This window comes from Aedes albopictus, unplaced genomic scaffold (assembly GCF_035046485.1).
Source record: "Aedes albopictus strain Foshan unplaced genomic scaffold, AalbF5 HiC_scaffold_171, whole genome shotgun sequence".
Taxonomy (NCBI): Eukaryota; Metazoa; Arthropoda; class Insecta; order Diptera; family Culicidae; genus Aedes; species Aedes albopictus.
Window position 1 is genome coordinate 1 of NW_026916949.1, and position 19,256 is coordinate 19,256.

The 19,256-nt window shown below is 39.6% G+C and overlaps 3 protein-coding genes across 3 annotated transcripts; 2 read left to right on the forward strand and 1 right to left on the reverse strand.

The window, feature by feature from the left end:
- Positions 1 to 3,259: 3,259 nt before the first annotated feature.
- On the forward strand, positions 3,260 to 4,056 carry LOC109408910 (solute carrier family 2, facilitated glucose transporter member 3; the record flags this gene model as incomplete). The annotated part of the gene is given in 1 exon segment (XM_062843359.1): positions 3,260 to 4,056. A coding segment is annotated over 1 exon segment (648 nt), but the record flags the coding sequence as incomplete, so codon positions are not given.
- Positions 4,057 to 4,945: 889 nt separating this feature from the next.
- On the reverse strand, positions 4,946 to 6,893 carry LOC109418468 (solute carrier family 25 member 35). The gene is made up of 3 exons (XM_019692676.3): positions 6,450 to 6,893; positions 5,774 to 5,949; positions 4,946 to 5,707 (listed from the first exon to the last, which is right to left on the reverse strand). The coding sequence occupies exons 1-3, from the start codon at positions 6,519 to 6,521 to the stop codon at positions 5,026 to 5,028; spliced, it is 930 nt and encodes a 309-aa protein (XP_019548221.3). The 5' UTR covers positions 6,522 to 6,893; the 3' UTR covers positions 4,946 to 5,025.
- A 205-nt stretch (positions 6,894 to 7,098) lies between these two features.
- LOC109408911 (uncharacterized) lies at positions 7,099 to 8,864 on the forward strand. Its single transcript, XM_019682295.3, has 2 exons — positions 7,099 to 7,346; positions 7,419 to 8,864. Exons 1-2 carry the CDS (start codon positions 7,259 to 7,261, stop codon positions 8,309 to 8,311), a joined length of 981 nt encoding a protein of 326 aa, XP_019537840.2. The 5' UTR covers positions 7,099 to 7,258; the 3' UTR covers positions 8,312 to 8,864.
- Positions 8,865 to 19,256: the final 10,392 nt, after the last annotated feature.

A 19,256-nucleotide genomic window follows, 5' to 3' on the forward strand; every position in this document is an offset into this window, starting at 1 on the left:
AATTGTCTGCCTTCGCAAAACCACTCTGAGTATTTTGCAGTTGAACCTTGAGTACCTAAGCATTTCACTCACGAGTTGCTACACGATAAGACCATGTCCATCCATCCCTGGTACATAGATGGTACTGAAGAGCAATCATCGCCTGCACGGTTCTGTTTCTAGTGGTGATGAGGAAGAGTGCACAAACAACTCAGGGAGTCTCAGAGGCGTTAAAAAGGATAACTAATAGTCTACGAATGATTAACATCAATAAAAATAAAATAAAATAAAATAAAACGAGGGAATTTCAAGAAGTTTTTGGAAGTTTTCCAAGGACTTTCAGTGAGTTTTAGAGGAGTTGCAGATGGTTTCACAGGTATTTTTGGGCGATTTCGGAGGGTCTCTGGTGCGTTAAAGATCCACAGGGGGTTCTTCTGTTTTTTGAGACATTTCAGGAAGTTTCGGAGGATTTTCGGTGAGCTTAAGACGTGTTACAAGGGGATTCAGTCCTCCGGGGCGTTTTCAGAGGGTTCATAGAGACTTAGGTGGGGGTCTGAGGGAGTTTACAAACCCGACATCAACCTATCATTGACCTGTTTTCATTTTGGACGGCAAACCCAATATAGACCCAACAGTTGTTCGATGTTGGTCCAACAGTGGCCCAACATACGATAAAAATTTACCCGACATTGAATATTTTTACAGTCTGGCGGAATTTTTCAGGGTTTTTTTTCGTGTTTCGTGCCCCTAGTAATTTGAAAGACAAGTCTGAGTCTGACCTGAGACCCTTCGAAACCCCCGAAAATGCCCCTAAAGCCCCTCCTTTCCTGTAACTCCTTTGAAAGTCCTCTGAAACTCCGCATGACCCCCTTTAAATCTCCTAATCACTTTCCCTTCTTCAACTTCTTTTCAACCTTGTACTCCATTTAGGTAATAGACTGAATCCATTTAGGTAATGAATCTATTTAGGTAAAAAATCTTTTTAGGCAGTCCCGACTCATTACCTTAATAGAGGTTTTGGTGTAGTATGCGTTGACAACTCTTCTAGTTTTCTCGGCCTTATAAAGGGTTAAGTTTTGTTCAATAAGTACAGTCAGCCTCTGGCGGTGTCCGTGTCTTTTTTTACGTATGAATGAGAAACACGATTCTGGTGTTGATGTATTTGACGATATAGACCCGATCTTCGTGAGTACAACTTGCAGACCCATCATCTGTTAATTGATTTCAAGGCGGCGTACGAATTAGTGAAGAGAAACGAGTTATGGCAGAATATGATCTAACATGGTTTTCCAGCGAAGCTGATTAGACTTATTCGAACGACGCTTGACGGTTTGAAATCAAGTGTACGGGTTGCGGATGAAATTTCGTCATCGTTCGTAACCTTAGACGGGCTGAAGCAGGGCGATGCTCTTTCAAACTTATACTATTCAACATCGCGCCAGAAGGAACGATAAGAAGAGCTGGTGTGCAAAGGAGCGGGTCCATTATCACAGGGTCGCATATGCTCCTGAGCTTCGCGGATGATATCCATATCATCGAGATCGACCGTCGGGCCGTGGAGAGGCGTTCATATCTTTTAAAAGGGAGACTGCGAGGATTGGACTAACGATTATCACCACAAAGACCAAGTGCATGATTGCTGGTGGTCAACGTCAGTCCGGCCGTGGTAAAGGTGATGAAGTGGTGCTAGGTGGTGAAAATTTTGATGTGCGATAATGATGTTACCCGCGAGGTAAAAAGACGGACTGCAGCTGCGAATCAGGCCTTTACGGTCTGCGATACCAGCTGAAGTCCCCGTAGGCTGCAAACGAAGACATAGCTCACTTTGTACAAGACTCTGACTCTTCCGATCGCTTTATACGGCCATCAATCGTGGACGTTGAGAGAAGCTGATCGGAGAGCCTTTGAAGTCTTCGAACGTAAAGTGCTGCGAACAATACTCGGCGGTGAACTGGAGGACGGCATCTGGCGGCGTCGCATGATCCACGAATTGTACCAAGTATATAAAGAGATGGATATAGTGAAGCGAATAAAACACGGCAGGCTGTGGTGGGCTGGGCTACATCCCCAGCTCGTAGCCCGGAGGAACGACAAGCTAAAACCATATTCAACAGAGAACCAGGAAGGGGCCGTCGGCTTCGTGGTAGACTGCGCACACGTTGGCTTTTTGCAGTGAGGAGAACCGAAGGGCTCTAAACGTTCAGGGTGACTGGAAGCGATTGGCCCAGGACTGAGACCAGTGGAGGCGAATGCTTCATTCGGCGTAGACTCACCGCTACGAGTTGTAACCCATCAAGTATCAAGTAAGTATGGACTCGATCTATGGTGTTCACAACTGAACCAGATTTCTGAAGCCTCAAATCAACTTCTGACGTTGTTTCCAATGAGAAGTTATGAAAAGATCTTTAATCTGTAGAACAGTAACTTGAAAAATTAAAATTTTGAAAGAATGTCCATGTTGTAAAAAGAATACTAAACTCAGAAATATTTTCCAGTAATTCCTCTGATAAGAATCATATATTTCAAAAATGAAATAATATTTCTGAAATACTGCAACAATAGGAATCTGTTATCTGTTGTTCTTCAACCAATTAAGTTGATTTTTTGAAGATATTTAGCGTATTTTATGCCAAAACTATACACAAAACAAAAATAACTCAATTAGATAGATGGAAATCCAAATATTTTGCCAATGGCTACAAATGTTATCTGCAAAAGTTTTTTCAAAGTAATCAATTTGACCCGGTAAAGGATCAATGATGAAATCCTAGTGTCAAAAATCAAAAACTTAAGATTTCTACAAGCATTTGGCCAGGTTTTCCCATACAAACTTTGAACCCCTTATACTTATTCGATTTCGCTTCGAACGTAGCTTCTCTGAGTCTAAAACAACTCTTACCAGGAGGTAAAACTTGGCATTTTTAAAATTTTATTTTTTAGTTACAGTATGCGGCAGGAAAAAATGCGAAAGGGTTTTTTCAACATCAAACATCATGTTCGTCCATTTGACGTTAACCAATCTATGTTTCAACATTCCATGATTTCTAACAGGCTAATTTTATAAAATAAATATATTGAAATGTTTACAAGACTGCGCCTGAAGCTGAGTGATAGCGCCTTGAAATTTTTGCATTTTTTCCTGCCGCACCCTGTACAAATTTGGGTCATCCTAGGGGGCATATGATTAGAAAGAGAACTTATTTTTTATTTCTTTGACAGGAAAAACTCGCTCCTGATATCGAGCACATTGCTACTCATTGCTACACCATGTTTCCTGTTTTGCAAAATGGCTTCATCGATTGAGCTTCTATTTCTGGGCAGAGTCGCGGTCGGACTAGCCTTGGGTCTTTCGCTAGCGGTGATGCCTATGTACCTGGCGGAAGTGTCTCCTTTGCAGCTTCGAGGAGCCATGGGAGTGTTGCTTCCGATGGGAATAACTGCCGGAGTGGTGCTCGGACAGATAGTTACTCTTGAAGAGCTCCTGGGTGATGAAAATAATTGGCATTGGGGGTTGGGTATTGGCGGGTTTCTCGGACTTATTTGCTTCGTTGCCTATTGGTGGATGCCCGAAAGTCCAGAGTATTTGTTTACGATAAAAAACAAGCCGGAAGAAGCTTTGAAAGCAATCCGCAAACTGCTGGGAAAGAATAGTGTTAACAGTGCTTTAGAAAAGCAACTTCGAACGGGATACCATATGACCCAACAGCCGCAAGAGTTTACTTTACGAGACATACTGACGGATGTCAAGTTTAGATTACCGCTGGCCTTACTTTTCTTCATGAACGCTGGTTGTGGACTGTCAGGCATTAATGTGGTAAGTGATCTCATGCTTACCTTCACCTTTCTAAAGCAATACAATATTGAAATGTTCAAAGATATTTGCATACTCTGTTTCAACATTGGAGCGAATTGGAATAACTTCAAATGATGCAAAGCTGTTCAGCGTTGGATTTGGATGCATAAACCTCGCTGCATCTAGCTGTGGTCTCTTCTTGATGAATCGTTTCAACCGTAGACTAATGATGCTGATTTCTTGTACTGGCTGTGGAATAACTCTACTGATGAACACAATAGCAATTTATTTTATGGTGAGTATTGCAGCTAACTACTAGTAAAACTTTCTTGAAATATCAATATTATGTTTCCAGTTCAAAACCGAATTAGCGACATTTTTTCTTCGACTTCCGCTGCTTTTGCCTTGCGTTAAACACAATGTCGGAAGTGGGGCGCTGCATAGAGCACCAGGTGTACAATACAGCGCCCCACTTCCGACATTGTGTTTAACGCAAGGCAAAGGCAGCGGAAGTCAAAGAAAAAATGTCGCTAATTCGGTTTTGAACTGGAAACATAATATTAAGATCTATATATTTTATTTTCATCGTTTTTATTTTCATCGAGTCAATGAATGAAAAAAAACATGACAAAACTCTTTCTGTTCCATTGCCTTCAATTATGGCTTCAGTGCGTAATGCCATAAATGTGAAGAGTGGACCCCGACTGAACATCCTAGATTAACTTCCTGAGAATACATTTTTGACAACATTTTAAACCCATTGATATTTCAGGACGTGGTTAGCTGGTTCCCAATGGCATCTATTGTAGCTATAGTGCTATTTCTATTATCGTACCAAACTGGAGTTGGCCAAATACCATTTTTCGTTGGTTCTGGTAAAGAAAACATTGATAATGTTATATTGAGAGCTTTAATAAATTCTTTAATTTCAGAATTATTTGATATTGAGGCACGGTCATCTGCACTTCCTTTGGGCAATCTCGGTACCTGGCTTGCAAACCTTATTATAGTCATGTTGTTTCCTATCATGCAGCATTTATGGGGAGCATTCGCATTCCTACCATCTTCGATTGTTTGTTTTGCACTGGGCCTATTCGTATATTTCTATCTTCCGGAAACTCGTGGACGTGTTGTCAGTGATACAGCACTACTAATTTCAAAAGGGTTCAAATCTAAGATTCGTTAGTGGGAAACATTTATTGAGCCCTAATGATGTTTATAACACCTTGTAAACAATAAACAAGCAACAGTTATCACAGTTTTTCTCGGTTTCTGTAAAATCTCTTTCTAATAGCTTTAAGTTCGTCGAAAAACACTAGCACCAACATAGAATGAGGTCCTATTCTCATGTAATGTGGCCAAAAGCCTTTGTACAACCCAGCGACTCCTTCAGTTTTGAGTATTTTAATAAAGCAGTCAACTACCCCGCTGTAATAAATCCCTTTCCCCTTGGCATCCACTCCTTGGTTATATAAACGGGTTGCCACCACATCCGGCGGAGTCATCGTGATAGCCATAACCGTACCTCCAGCTGTTCCAGAAAGAAATGAGACCAATCGATCCGACTGTTGAGCGTGGAGTGGATGCCTCAGGAGCATATCTTTGGTATAACCGTAACCAGCCAGTTGACCGCCACTTCCCAGCATTGCACGCGGCATCGTAACAGCCACCCCCCTGTATAAACCTCGAATTCCATGTTTCTGGAAAATGTCTTTCAACGCACTCATCATGCCCGTGTGTTTATGCTGGTATCCAACGGCTATTTGCGTTACTGCCTGCGATTGCAGATGTGTGCGAAGCATAAAGAATGGGCTGGCTAGCGCAGATCCAATGAACCCACCAAGGCCACCCCAGAAGGCATTTCTCCAAATAGATTGCTTTCCATCTTTAGTGCGAGTGTATCCATTCTCGAAGGCCGTGTTATAGATTCCCAACCTAAAGGGTGAAACAAGTATTTAATATTGTCCAACATTTTAGCGGAAAGGTTAGTATGTAACTTACCTTGCAGAATTGATCCCAAACTGAAAGCACAGCGATGGTGCAAGTCCTTTCTGTAATGCCCAATATCCATCGTTCTTGGCAATCGTCACGAAAGCATCTAAAATACTTTTATACGGCTTTGCGTAAGTACCTTTCGCTGCCAACTCACCTTGTAGTTGCATGCGAGTTTTGACAACCTGGTGAAATAGATTTCAATTGTTATCTATGGCATTTCACACTTTTTGTAGGTACTATCAATGACTTATCCGTAACGTGAGTAAAAGCATCGTAGCGTTACTGCATACACAATAATTTCCTTGGATATGCTTATGTATTTTTTTTTATTCAGCGAGCTTTGGGATGTTTCATTTGTTTATTTTGTTTGACCTTTATGGTTTTAATGAATGCATTGGGATAGAAAAATCTACCTTGAGTCATACATATTAAGCCATGAACAAGAAAGCGGCATGATGGCATGTACAAATAAGTATATATTTATTAATCGCTTCCTGAATCATCAACATTCTTGGTTAATAGTGAAACAAACAAACAAAAAACAGCAAAGTAAGATGTTCATGGTAACCAAATAGTTATAAATTTCTATTGCTAATATTTCATCATCTTCACATCTTCGCGAAGAAGAACCAAAACAACTTGCCTACAGTTAAGTAATGAAACTATGTACTAAAACACCTACCTCCAAAGGATTCGTAAACAGTGTTGCTCCCATAGATGCGACACCTCCAAGCAAAAAATCGGTTGCATCCATCTTAAAGGGACTTTTTTATGTCTAATAAACTAAAATTCGTTTTGCCGATCGAAAATTCTATGTACAGGTGAATTTAAAGCTAAAATTATGTACAAAACACCGGCAAACTAATGATGTTATATCATTAGCTGCGACTGTTTCCCAAAAACTTAAGACATAACAGCACAGTAAACATTCACCTTTAGGTAAGACGAATAGGGATGCAGAAGAAATGAAACAAAAATAAAAGGCGATTACTGTTTCAGCTTGACTGTCAGGCTGACGTTTGAGTATGCGAGGGGTTATTCATCAGTGGGATTTGCCGTTTTGCTGTGGGTTTTTGCCACTGCCAACTCGATGTGCTTCGCCTTCGTACGTATAACTTGATTGTTCCAGTTTTCATCTTTTTTTGCGATTCACCCAATTACATTGATAGCGGTTTCAGTGCTAAAATATTGTTTCTATGCTTCTGTCCGGGCCGGGTCGAAAGAATTGTTCCTGGGCCATCTCCTTTGGTCCTGAGCGCAGGTCTATCGCTCAGTTGTCTATGGCCACTTACCGTCAGTCTCTCGAGTTTGACTCTGGCTTCGGGTGCTGTCATATTGCTTTTTATTTTGATTTGTCTTTATGCACTTGCGAGACGAACAGAAAAAGATTTGCAGTGAAAAAAGTGAAAAGCACAAAAAGTTAAAATTAATGATGAAATTTTGCTGATAGCTCATTTATTCTTTATTTGGCCTTTGTGATACAGAGCAGTAATGATGCTAGTGGTCTATTTCAAAACATTACTCTTAGTGCAGGTTTTCTATGGAATTCACGGTTCAGCTGATACGCCATATCGTATATGTAAGTTGATCTTAAATCTCAGTAATTTGCATGATTCATTCTACGTTGCCTTTTATTGTGCTTTCCTTCTAGACGAAATGGTTCCTGAAGGTATCTGCAAGTCTCGTCGGATCCCCTTGTTTGATAACCTGCTAACTCAATCAGACCCCATTCAACTGAGAAATCCTGAGCGGGGTGCCATTTTCCGGCAAACTTGGAATGCATCATCCTTCAAGCGGTTCGCCGATTGCAAGTTTTACCTGCAAGCGCCGCCAAATATGGGACTTTATCTGACCGTTAGTACTGTGAAACTAAGAAAGAACAGTCGTGGCCATTGTATCGACAGTATTGTGGTCAAGAAAAGCAACGAAAAGAAATACACATTTTGCGATGCAATAGACGATGACGACGATGAACTGAGAGTGTATGCCGACGATCATGGGAAGATGCGAGTTACCGTAAACCTGGACTCAACACTGGCTTTGCCGACTCTGGATGATACGCTCGAGGTGCAGTTCATTGCAACCGTTAAGCGGGATTGCATGGAAGGATACTTACCTTGTGAGGACGATGAAGATGATTCTTGTATTTACAAAGATTTCTTCCTGGATGGATATGCCAATTGCCCTGAATGTACCGATGAGAAAGGATGTTTCAAAGAGTCAGAACAGGTCCAGATCATGAATCCTTCCAACGTTTTGCTAAGCGCAATCATATCCCTCCTTGCAACCATGGTTGTATTTGGGGGTTGCCTTTGGTGCCTCTATAGATACCGGAACTGCATGGGAAGTTGCAATAGTAACAGTGCTGGTACAGTACGTAGTAATCAGAACACAGCAGCTGTGGCAGCGGAACATTTACAAGTCGAGCTGCAGTCCTCTGCCATCGAAATACATCCTTCAGCACCTCCCGAAGATGACAAAGATCTGCCACCAACTTACGAATCCTTGTTTCCGGTTAACCAACCCGGTAGGACCAGCCCTTAACCGATTGAGATACACAATTGGTTTTTTTTTAAGATTTGCTCTACTTGAGTTTGTTATTCAGATTGACTTGATTTATTTGTTTTAATTTAAAGATTATAGATTTATCGCGTGCGATGGGATAAACTGTCGCAGCTTTTTTTTGTAAATAAGGTAGAGCAGGTATTGTAATGAAGAAAATGAACTGAAAAATTCAATGTAATAGATTTGTAATCTCTTGCATTTGATAGCGAAAGTTTTGTACTAGTTTTAAGTGCTCGAACGTATTCACATTTAGATCTGTGTGCACAAAAAGCAACAATATACTATGATAAAAGTATTACGAAAACAAACTAACAGTCGCCACATAATTGAATGTAGTTATTTATTATTACATAATGCAATTTCCTCAAGTCAGAATCCGAATAATGCGTAAGTAGATTATTGACTGAAGGGAAACTTGGTAGGTTTTTTGTAACAATAAGCAAACGTAAAAGCTAACCAATTTATAAACATTATTGAATGTAAATATTGATACTGTATGTTGGAATAGATGCATTTCCAAATTTTACTAGAACCATCTCGAGCTTTGAGCTTGGCAGATATATCCGAAGAATCCTTATTTGTTCAGTCATCCGTATCATCCATCAATTCTCTATTATCATATTTTGCTGTGTCCAAATTTGGCACGGAATGGTTGCGTGCATGCAAACTGCTTATCACAAAGCTGCCATCGATACTCGCAAATCAGTCCCATTTGACTTTTGTCAATTGAAAAAAAAAACGTTAGTGGAGGTACCCGACTAGAAAATTAAATCAAGTTTATATCATATTGTGTTATGATGTTATAATATGTTTTAATAACTTATTATGTTATGTACTAGATGCAGGATTGTTTTAAAATAACTAAAATTGTACACTGGTGTAATCAAGATAATAACATACTTTGTTATAATCAGTACAGATTTAAATGAAAAATAAATTGCAGCCTCAGGATTACTAGTTTCTATCAAAATGTGATACTATTTTGTTACATTATTGTCCAAATCTCGAAAAATGAAAACTAAATTATATTACAATGAGTTATCAAACAACATATAAAACATAATATGATATAAAAGGGCATAAATTTAGTACGTCACGCAAAATTTTGGATTTTTAGACCCCCTCCCTCCTTCGTATATCTAATACATTGTTTAGCACACTTTCGGTAACCCCCTCCCCCCTTTGGTTGTGACGTTTTTTATGGATGCCCCCAATGCATTTGCAATATTTCAAAAACACCAAGGATGATAAAACTCGTTCTCTCTTTTCCCTGCCTTAACGGAATTATATTCGTCCACTCCCGTACACATCCTTTCAATAATGTTGTCCGGAGTGATATCTCTACCGCATACCTTATGTATAATCGACCTTTGCTCCACGAGGCGTGGACATTCAAAGAGCACATTCTCCGCGGTCTCGTTGCAGTCTGCGCATTCTGGACATGCAGGGGATCCTCCATGTCCGAATATGTGAAAATAACACCGAAAGCACCCATGGCCTGCCAGAAATTGTGTCAAGTGAAAGTTCACCTCGCCATGGGGCCTGCTCGTCCATTTAGACACGCTCTGTATAAGCCTGTGTGTCCATCCACCCTTGCTGAAGGAATCCCATTCCCTCTGCCACTTCAACATAGACGATGTTCTGGCGGTTCATCTCGCGCCACTTATATACTCTTCGTCCTCTGCCACCTCTGGTGTTATTGGGCATCATGCCCGCTAACACACATACCGCGTCCTTTGAGACCGTGCTGTATGCGCTGACCATCCTGAGGCACATCAGCCTGTGGGTACTCTCGTGTAGCTTCACGTTTCGGTTTACCACTAGTGCATTCGATCATGCAACTGTCGCGAGCAGCTTATGTTTACTCGAGTCTTTTGCCGAGCTATTTGACATTATCTTTGACAATGCCATTATCGCCATACTTGTCCGCAAGCATATTCTACGTGGCTTCCGAATTTCAGCTTATCGTCCATCATGACCCCTTATTGCTTCAGTGAGCGCTTAGAGTTGATCGTTCATCCACCGGTGGTGACCACTGCCTGTTGTTCAGACTTGCGATTGTTTACCATCATCACCTCTGTTTTGTGGTGCGTGAGTGTAAACTGTCTCGACCTCATCCAGTAATCCTTCACTATGCCAATTGCGTGTGTTGCTGTCAGTTCCACTTCATCTATCGACTCGCCGTATATCACGAGAGTAATAGTATCGGCAAAGTCGACAAACTTTACACCCGGTGGATGTTTTAGCCTCATGAGGCTATCATACTCCGTGGTCCATTGTACTGGGCCCAGGGTGGAGCCCTGAGGTACACCAGCGGTGATGTTGAAGCTCCTCTCACCTTCCTCGGCATCATAATTTAGCACCCTATGCTGGAAGTCGCTTTCCAGTATCCGGCATAAACTAACCAGGACAATGCTGTGTATGGCGCACTCGATGGTGGCCCAGCTGGTGCTGTTGAACGCATACTTTTCGTCCAGCGTGAGGACCCCACAATAGTGGATTCCTGTTCGCTTCTTTTGGAGCACTATCTCGGTCGTTTTGTTTATAGTCCTAATTGCGTTTACCGTCGATCGACCCTTCTGGAAGCCAAACTGGTTATCCAAGAGGCCAGTATCATCTGGTTTCTCAGTATAGTCTATCAGCCTCGGAAGAATGATCCACTCCAACAGATTTTCGTCGGTGTCCAGAAGACAGAAAGGTCTTTATGGCGACGGGTTTCTAGATGGCTTCACGGATTTGGGCAGTAAAACCAATCTATGCCTTTTCCACCTCTCCGGATATTCACCTCTGTCTATGCACATCTGCATAGTCATTCTAAACATGTTAGGGCTAGCCTCGATGGCTAATGTCGGAATACCGTCCGGACCCGGAGCCTTGTTCAACTTAAGCGACTTCGCTATTGCGATGAGCTCGTCATTCATTACCGGGCACGAGCAGAAGAGAATAGCAAAATAATAACTACAAAATAACATAACCTGTTTTTATATCTTGTTTTGTAATTATTAACTTTTCAAGGAATTACTTTTCCCTAACATGTTTTGTAGGGCAATCTTATTTTGTTATTATCACCCATTAAACAACATTTAAATAACATGTTTTGTTATGGAGCAAACTAAGTTATTATTGTGATATTGAGAGTGTACAAATATTTCATAAACAATATCACAACAATAACAACTTTTTAAATTATAACTACAACATTGAAGATTTACGTTCTTTACAACATTACGTACATATTATCTAATTGTTATAATTATCATTCTTGTCAGCATATTATTTTATGAACACTTCGACAATTATGTCCTGTTTTTTTTATCATTTTTTGTATCCAGTTACATATAGTCGTATCCATGCCATAGAAAATCTCAGAATGTTGTAATACTTGGTGGATCACTAGTTCCTCGGAAACAGTTAGACTCATATGCTATAATTCACAATTAAGATAACTCTATCTAAAGGGTGGTCCATAAAATTTTGCTCTTGGTTTGTTATCAATAATTTTTGAAGATCAAAATTTGTTATCGAAATATTTTCCAAATTCATTGTTATTAAGTTGTTATTGACGCAAACCAAACATGGTCTTACAGGAACATTTTGTTGTTATAATATTTGTTATTTTGCCACTTATGACATGCAAGTTCATAACAGAACATGTTATGTTAATAACATTAAAATAACTGATTTCATTACTCAGTTATTTTGCCAAAATAACGCATTTTGTTATGCGATTGTTATTTTCTTCTGCTCGGGGGCGACCTCGCTTTGGTCGGTTGGCCATGGGGGACAGGGGCCCATGGTCTTGTATCGTGGCGCAGGAACAACACTTCCAAGATCTTCTGTAGCATCTCAGGGGAGCGTTCTGCGGGGTGCTGACGCGTCCTTCGTTTTGGACAGGACTACTCCGCACGCATACCAGGAACCGACATATTATCGAACTTGAATGAACCTAAAATCTTCTTTCACAGGGTTTCAGTTTATGGTCTAACTCTTCAGAAAAGCCTTGGTTCAATATATTCTATCGGCGAAAAAGGAAATAAATCATGTTTGAAGATGTTCCACTATTTTGCAGTAAAGTAATTCAGAGCATTATTGTGATGATTAATTTAGCTTAGACCAAGTCTTAAGTGTCTTTTAACCTTGAAATTTCAGTCAGTTATATTATAATAATATACTTATTAACAAACTTGTTACGGGTTTTCTCTTCAGTCTATGTGCGAACAACCGGTATTTGTGTGTTTTGATCAGCCCAAGGTAGTCTACCGCATTTTTACCTCAATAATTTCTATTTATTTTTAGTGACATAAAAATCGACCTGCATAATTTACATATTGAGTCTCAAATAAACAATATTCATTTCATAACATGGTAATGGCTACGGTTGGCGGCGCCAATCATTTAGACATATTGTAAGAGTTCAATTCCCACTCCAAAAAAAAAACTCTCCATTGGGTCACTGGTTGTCGCATATTTTGTCCATTTGTTGGTAGACAACAGGGGAATGGCGGTTACAGTAAACGTCGGCAATGATAAGAGATTAATCAACGCAACTTGTTAGACTGAGAGCCTAAATTTCCAGAAAGTCATTTTTTTGTCTAATTATATCCTGTGTGGTATATATATGCTGTGGTATATATATAAGCTAGACTAGATAAGATCAGAATACATAATACCAAACAAAGTACCCCAGAGTTGATCGTTAATGTTCAAAGGGATCTTATTGTTTTTTAGGAAATTAAGCGAGATTTCTGCGCAGTTGCTGTGATAATTATATATTTTCACTCTAAACCATTTTTTAAGAGCTTGAGCCTGTTTGGTTAACCGTGGATGCAACTCCAGTATCACCACTCACACAAGGAATCAATGAGATCTGCCGGTGAATAGCAGTCATCTTCAGTGTGATCTTCTATTTTAAGGCGACAATGGCGCCTTCGACGTCAAGTTGCCGGTCAATGTGGGAAAGGGAAAGGAAGTGATGATTGCAATCATGGGTATCCACATCAGATCGATATACCTCTGCATCTGCTCAAATTCATGCAAATGTTGGAGTGTTGTTGGGATATGGTTGGCTTGACAGAGGGTTCACACATTGGTGCGTGTATGCCAGGCGGGCACTCTAAACCACTTTTTAAGAATAGAATAATTCTTGTTGACTCATGTTTGCATACTTATCGACTACTAATATTTGTGGGAAGTTTCGATCAACCCTTTGTTTTTAGGTTTTTCTTTATCTCACAGCAACAAGTTGTTTCATCTATTGTGGTAGGGCCGTTCAAGCTAAAAAATCATATATTTCTCATATTCTGGCCTGAAGAATACATACAACCATACTGAGCTAACATGCATATTTACAGTTTAATAGTAAGTATTATTTTATCAATTTTATTCAAAAATGACATCAAGACATTCAAGAAAGCTTAAACATATCCACGAATATTTTCTAAATTACGATGAGTTTGAATATAATGCATTGAAAACACATGCCAAAACTGCAATGTGAATATTTTATTGAATATTTTTTGAATTGCAAAATTGTCATTCTTCATTCGGTATGGGGTTTCCAAAGTGTTGCGTCCCTTTTTATTGAAAATTATTATGATTGCATGATTATGATTTACAACAGAGACTCAATAACCATTCAAGGACTACCACATCTTGAGTCGTGCAATGTTGTTCAACTGCAATTCACTAAAACAATTGATGAGCTTAACACACGGTAGACTTTCATGGGCTGGTCACATCACACGGCTGCCGGAACATGAAATGCGAACATAATACAAGGGAGGAAGCTTTAGGGATCATATTCGGTCGCGAAAACGTTATTAAATTATTAGTAGTTGGAAAGGATTTAACGGAATTTGAAGCTCTAGGTGATAAAAAGTGTCAGTCCCATATCCGGTCCAGTGGATAATAATTCTCCATAAGGCATTGATGACCGGGATGAATTCGAGTATAAAATTGGCAAGTTAGTAATTAAGTATAATATTCTACGATATTTCTTACAAATTTTATGGCTATCAGACACTAAAGATTTCGTCGAAGCTAAATTAATCATCAAAAAGAAATGCTCTAATGTACTGCAATTTGATAGAAAATCTTTAAATATGATTTATTTCATTTTTCACCGACAGAATATTTTGAACCAAGGCTTTTCTGAAAGGTTAAACCATAAACTGAAACTGTGAAAGAAGATTTGAGATTCATACAAGTTCAATAATATGATGGTTCCTGGTATGCGTGCTCCGTAGGCATCACCCCAAGGGTTCGTGTTGGCTGCCTGGTACAGATTTTCGAAGCACTCCCGCTTACGTGCCCTAATCTCTTTGTTTAGTGCCAGTTTTGCTGCCTTTGGGCCTTACTTCGCTCCCTTCTATCCTCGTCGGTACGAGCCCTTTGCATCCTCCTTCTAGCTCTTAGGCAGGATGCGTGGAGTTCTGTGATTCCTGGACACCACCAGTACACTGGTTTGCATCCATGTCTGGGTAGGGATCGCCTTGGTATTGCGGCATCACATGCACGCCTTAGGGTTCCGATTAGATCACCGATGGATAGATCGTCGCGCCGGTGTTGCCCTCCATAAGCAATCGCCTCACAAATGCCGACTTATCGAAGCGCGAGGTCAGCCATCCCCGATGGCGGTCGGTGACCTTCGGCTGTGGAGGTCTTCCTCCGTGTAAGTAAAAAGGAAATCGGGTTATGTACTGTTCCTTTTAATTCTCCTAACAATTTGCATCCTTTGACAGATACGTATTTCGACCTCAATTGAAAGGTAAAAGGTTTCAAATTCTTAGTGGAATTAAACGTACTAAACAGTACTGATTTTCTTTTTACTTACAGTTATTCCACTAACAAGCCCACGTTCATCAGCATTCCTCCGTGTTCCACTCTGTATTGAATCACCTGATGGTCACTAGTATGTGACACGCTTGTATGGAAAAAATAAATCCCTGCTCCAGTCGACTTTTTCGATGCCATTTAGGTCCCATATGAACTGTACAAAATTTCAGTGCAATCGGTTAAACTATAATTTAGCGCAAGCGGCTCACAGTTTGCATAGGATTTACTATAGGAAAAGTTGCACTTTCAAACAAAAAATCCCAGATGTCGCCCTTTGTCCCCTTAATTCAAATCGATCAACGTTTCTTGTAGAAAAATCATTTATGAAACTTTCCTTCGAAGACCGCAAAACGATTGGATGCTTGTGGAAAAAGTTATTGATTTATTACCGATTGGTGATCCAACGAACGGCTTTTTGTTTTGTTTTATCAGCAGCACTGCTGCTGTCGTGGCATCAGCACCCCCAGAAACAGCAGCTGCCAAGGCAGCAGCTACACTGCTGCAAATAAAACAAAACAAAAAGCCGTTCGTTAGATCACTAATCGGTAATAAATCAATAACTTTTTCCACAAGCATCCAATCGTTTTGCGGTCTTCGAAGGAAAGTTTCATAAATGATTTTCCTACAAGAAGCGTTGATCGATTTGAATTAAGGGGACAAAGGGCGACCTCTTGGATTTTTTATCTGAAAGTGCAACTTTTCCTATAGTAAATCCTATGAAAACTTCGAGCCGCTTGCGCTAAATTATAGTTTCACCGATTGCACTGAAATTTTGCACAGTTCATACGGGGCCTAAATGGAATCAAAAAAGTCGACTGGAGCGAGTATTTGATGTTTGTCCCATACTAATGGTCACTGTGCGTGTACCCTCCAGTCCAAGCTAGGGTTTAGACACACAATGAAACATAAATAGCATGGTTTGTTTTAATTGTGTAATATTTTTGTTAGAGTTTTGTAGTCGAGTAAACTTTAAATTTCAAAGGCCTTTCAAGAGAGAGCTTATACTAGAATCTTTCTAATTTCATGGAGAATGGTCAAAAATTTACCATATTTGGACCATTGATAGACATCTTGTTGATCAACTTACAGTGGACATTTGCAAATTTTTGATACACTTAACGAAAAAAGAAAGTAAGTTGATCAGTTTTTCAAAAGATAAAATTTTACCTGCCCCGAACATGTTGTCTCTCCCCTGTGGTACATGAAGGCAAAAGGACTCTAGGGAAAATTTAACGCGCCTGCCATCCCGAATCTCTTCGACTATGAAGAAATCGAGGCAGCGGAGAAATTCAGAGGTGCATTGTGACACGAAACCGAGCCTATTTTAGACCCCGCAGAACTCTACAATCGAATAAAATTCGCCGTCGCACGAAGTTAACCATTTACTCTAATGTGAGATTTTGTCACTTATACCCCCATGGTTCTAACACTTCAATTGAAAAATTCTGTCTAACGTACATTGAAATATAGGATGTTGGCGAGTTAAATTATGAATGTCAGCTCAATAGGAGCATTGGTTACAGAAAATGAGATGTATCAAGTGAGATTTTTTGCTGAAAAATAAAACAAAAAACACACAGGTAGAAATAATGAGGCTTACACGTCATGTAAACTTCAATTTAGTCACGTAAAGTTAGTGTTATGATGGTTCGCATGATATAGCATGTAAATTTGTGTTATATGTAATGCAAACACTCAGAGTCAAGCGGAATTACATGACATATAATGGATGTTTACATGATATTTTGTGACTTTTACATGATATGTCATGTAAACTTCTGTGATATCCCACGCTCTGAACGTGTGCATCATATGACGCAGAATTTTACACTCTTTTTTCGATCTGTGCAGATTTCAAATCATTAATATGGGAAGTCGAATACATTTCGTAGAATTGGCTTTAAGTTACAAAACACGTTAATAAAAATGTAAATAATAAATTTCTGCTCTACTGTTTTTTTTCGTTCACATTTTCGAGCTCAGGGCATGATTCTAACTTGAAAATGACTACACAGATAAAAAAAAATGAGATTTACACGTCATGTAAACCTAATGTTATGATGATTTACATGATATATCATATAAATTTGTGTTATATGTCATGTAAACACTCAGAGTCATGCTGAGTTACATGACATATAATGGAAGTTTACATGATATTTCATGTAAACTTCTGTGATATCCCACGCTCCAATTATGTGCATCATATGTCACAGAATCTAACACTCTTTTTTTCGATCTGTGTAGTGTTATTGATTAGCCTTCATAATACGAAAGTCATTTTATGAGGTGTAAATATAATCGGCCAGGAAATGGTTTAAATACAAGAGATGCACAGTGAAAACAAGTTCCAGAAGTATTAAAACATCGTATGTACTCTTCCTTATCAATAGCTACGCTTTTCCTGTGACCTGAAAATTGATTTGCACGACGCACCAATTCAAACCAGTCATCTCTAACATATGATGAAAGATACTGGCACTCAAAATAGGCATAAAAACCCACGTCACACAAAATGGTTATCTGGTTGCTTGAAAACAACTTTATCACACTGAAACGACACCGCGCTTCCATCAGAGATTAACATTTTCGCGCATTTCTCTGTGAATTAGGTCTCACGGTGTTTATTGACACAGACGCGACTTGAGGTGGTAAAACAATTGCAAAATGGAGCAATCAATAATGGACAACAATTATGATAGCGAATCTCTGTTGTTATTTGAGTGTCTCCTTCTATGCTATCGCCTGTCGCGTGGCATCGCTGATAAATGGACCCTGGCCAACAATGGTTTTGAAAAACCTGCACTTTCGATACCATCTCGTGTGCAGTTGTTTGTTTTGGAATAACAGATCAATTAGAATATTGAGATGAGATTACAAATTCTCGCTTAGTAGCAGGAGAATCTCGAATTCCAACATCCTGGAAGAAGCGTCCAACCCAACTCTGGTTCTCACAAATTCCTACTTTGTGTTTTCATGAGACATTTGATGAAACAGATTGCCAGCTAAGAGTTACATACTCTGGTGGTAATTAGGCCGTCCCTTATTTTGGTCCCTTATTTTCGGAAAAGTTCGTTATAGGAAAATTATTATTTTGGCTAAGAAATGATCGTACAAAAATTTGAAGTCCATATCTCAAGGCTATGTGGTCCCTCAAGGAGCCTAAAGTTGTCAGAAATTGTATAGGTTTAAAAAAAAAAACATGAAATTTCGTTTCGAAAAAAAAAATGTATGATGCAGGTGGTCTTTTCAGGATATTTTTGTTTTTTTTTTTGAGAAATTTTAGGAACATCTTCCTTATGGCCGTCGGCCGAATGCCGGAGTTAAAGGAGACTCACAATGTCGTAGTGACATGCAAGCCCGTGCGCAAGGGAGGGGTTTTGGGGGTTAAGCCCCTCGTATTATCGATGTTTCATACACTAGGTGCGCCTTCACCTCTTACCAAAATTTGGAAAACCCCTCTCTTGTCGTCTTTTCTGTGCACATGTTATTAAAATGAGAGTCCTCCCTTAGCGAGAGGGGGATGGAGTCTCAAGAAGCAAGTTTTACCTTTTAAAACCTTCACAGGGTCTGTCTATAAGCTACATGGACTCATACGGGGAGGGGGGATGGGTTTTGGGCAAAGTCTACGGTTCATACATTTTTTTTGTCGACAAAAGTATATGGCGGGGTAGGTTTCTGAGATGACCTAAAATGAGTCTGCGTAGTTTATGGATAGCGACAAATGATAAATTTGGTTACATTGTCTCCATTGATTCTCAAGTTATGTAGAATTTTCCGTATCATTTGTATAGGAGTATCCCTTTCAAGGGGGGGGGGGTGTTGTTAGATTTGGTGGGTCTCCAACCATCTTAGAACCTACAAAATTTCACAGAAATCGATTGAGTAGTATCCGAGTTCAGACAGACAAACAGACTGAAATGCAGTTTTAAATATAATGTGCTATCATATTCAACAACATTTTTAAGGAAAGCATTGTGGAACCGAAGTATTTGCTATCAAAGTGTGATATTGGTTTGATAGATAAGAGAAGAGTAAAAATATTATCAAAAATTAATTTAAAGTTCAAAAACTCCCTAGTTTTGGTTAG

Coding starts and splice junctions, on each gene's coding strand:
- LOC109418468 (XM_019692676.3), bottom strand. CDS start 6,521: ATGGATGCAACCGATTTTTTGCTTGGAGGTGTCGCATCTATGGGAGCA. Junction 5,950..6,449: donor TGTTTACGAATCCTTTGGAG/GTAGGTGTTTTA, acceptor CTATTTCACCAG/GTTGTCAAAACTCGCATGCA. Junction 5,708..5,773: donor TTTGGGATCAATTCTGCAAG/GTAAGTTACATA, acceptor TTCACCCTTTAG/GTTGGGAATCTATAACACGG.
- LOC109408911 (XM_019682295.3), top strand. CDS start 7,259: ATGATGCTAGTGGTCTATTTCAAAACATTACTCTTAGTGCAGGTTTTC. Junction 7,347..7,418: donor TGATACGCCATATCGTATAT/GTAAGTTGATCT, acceptor CTTTCCTTCTAG/ACGAAATGGTTCCTGAAGGT.